This window comes from Coturnix japonica, chromosome 4 (genome assembly GCF_001577835.2).
Source record: "Coturnix japonica isolate 7356 chromosome 4, Coturnix japonica 2.1, whole genome shotgun sequence".
Lineage (NCBI taxonomy): Eukaryota > Metazoa > Chordata > Aves > Galliformes > Phasianidae > Coturnix > Coturnix japonica.
Genome location: NC_029519.1, coordinates 77762684 through 77763859, shown reverse-complemented (window position 1 = coordinate 77763859; position 1176 = coordinate 77762684). Strand labels below are relative to the sequence as shown.

Genomic DNA, 1176 nt, shown 5'->3' with positions numbered 1-1176 from the left:
GAACCACCTGGCAAAGAAGCTGGGAAATGGCAGCAGCCCACACAAGGCAGCTGAAGGGCTGCTCTCAAGGCCAGCATCCATCTCCAGAGCCCGGCGCTCCCAACGCTCAGTCCCCAGGGACTCCAGCACAGCACACAAGCGTGCTGGACACTGATCCCTCCCTCTGCATTCCCCTCACAACCCAACTGCCTGCCTGCCACGCACCGCACCAGCAGGGAAGAGCCCTGCACAAAGGCCCCGGGAGCTCTTCCTGAGCAGCACCTGAGGGGACATGGCCGACTTCTGCCCACAGGCTGCACCGGCGCCCAGCGACAGAGGGATGCAGTGGTGGTCAGGTTCCTCAACAGGAATATGGAGCACCCCCAGCAGGGACAGCGGCTGGAGCTGGAGTGCCGCACAACCAGAACCACATGGGGAGCCTTTTGGGTCCGCATGGACAACAGTGGGAACCTTCACTTCATTGTCTCCAGTAATTCTCCGTACAACACAGTTTTTCATGAGCATATGAGAATATCTCTGCGCTATGAGGTATCATGGAGAGGTAGCTCCCCTTGGCTGGTGGTGAAGTCCTTCACGGCACAGGACCAGGGGATCTATTTCTGCATCACCAACGTCAACCAGGTGCTGCACTTCAGCTCTGGACAACCCGCCTTCTTCCCAGGTCAGCAGCAGCTTCACCCACCTCACTTACACCCAGCTCTCCTGCCCGTGCCTTCTCAACCTGGCCCATTGCCCACACTCCCCATGGCTCTGCTTCTTTGCCCAAGCCATCTCATCACACAGGCACTGCTCCTCCTCATACAGGCTCCCTGCCCAACAGCTCCACTCATGGTACCAGCCCTGCCCAAACACAGAGGTGATCGCACAGCCCAGCGGCACCTCTGAGGGATGAGAGTTACAAAGGCCACAGTCACCACCTCCTTCCTCACCTCACCTGGCCCTCTCAGTCCCAACACTCTCCATATACTTACAGCACCTCAAAAACATCCATGTCTCTCATGGCATATTTTATAAGAGACTTAACAAAGACGTCACACACTAAGGTTGCTGATAAGAAATTAGATGCCTGGATACTTCTTTTTCCAGGGCTGGGCAGCATTCAAACAGACCCCGCAGTAGTTTTTCCTATGCTGGCCATGTCCTGGCACAGATAGGAGGAAGCTCTTCAGCTGTACC

At 56.4% G+C, this 1176-nt stretch overlaps 1 protein-coding gene across 1 annotated transcript in view; it reads left to right on the top strand.

Moving 5' to 3' along the window:
- The window catches only part of LOC107314068, an 8590-nt gene extending 7730 nt beyond the window's left edge, over nt 1-860 (top strand). The window contains 2 exon segments of the mRNA XM_032444442.1: nt 111-658; nt 661-860. Of these exon segments, the coding sequence (XP_032300333.1) occupies nt 111-658; nt 661-860 (748 nt within the window).
- The last annotated feature ends 316 nt before the right edge of the window (nt 861-1176 follow it).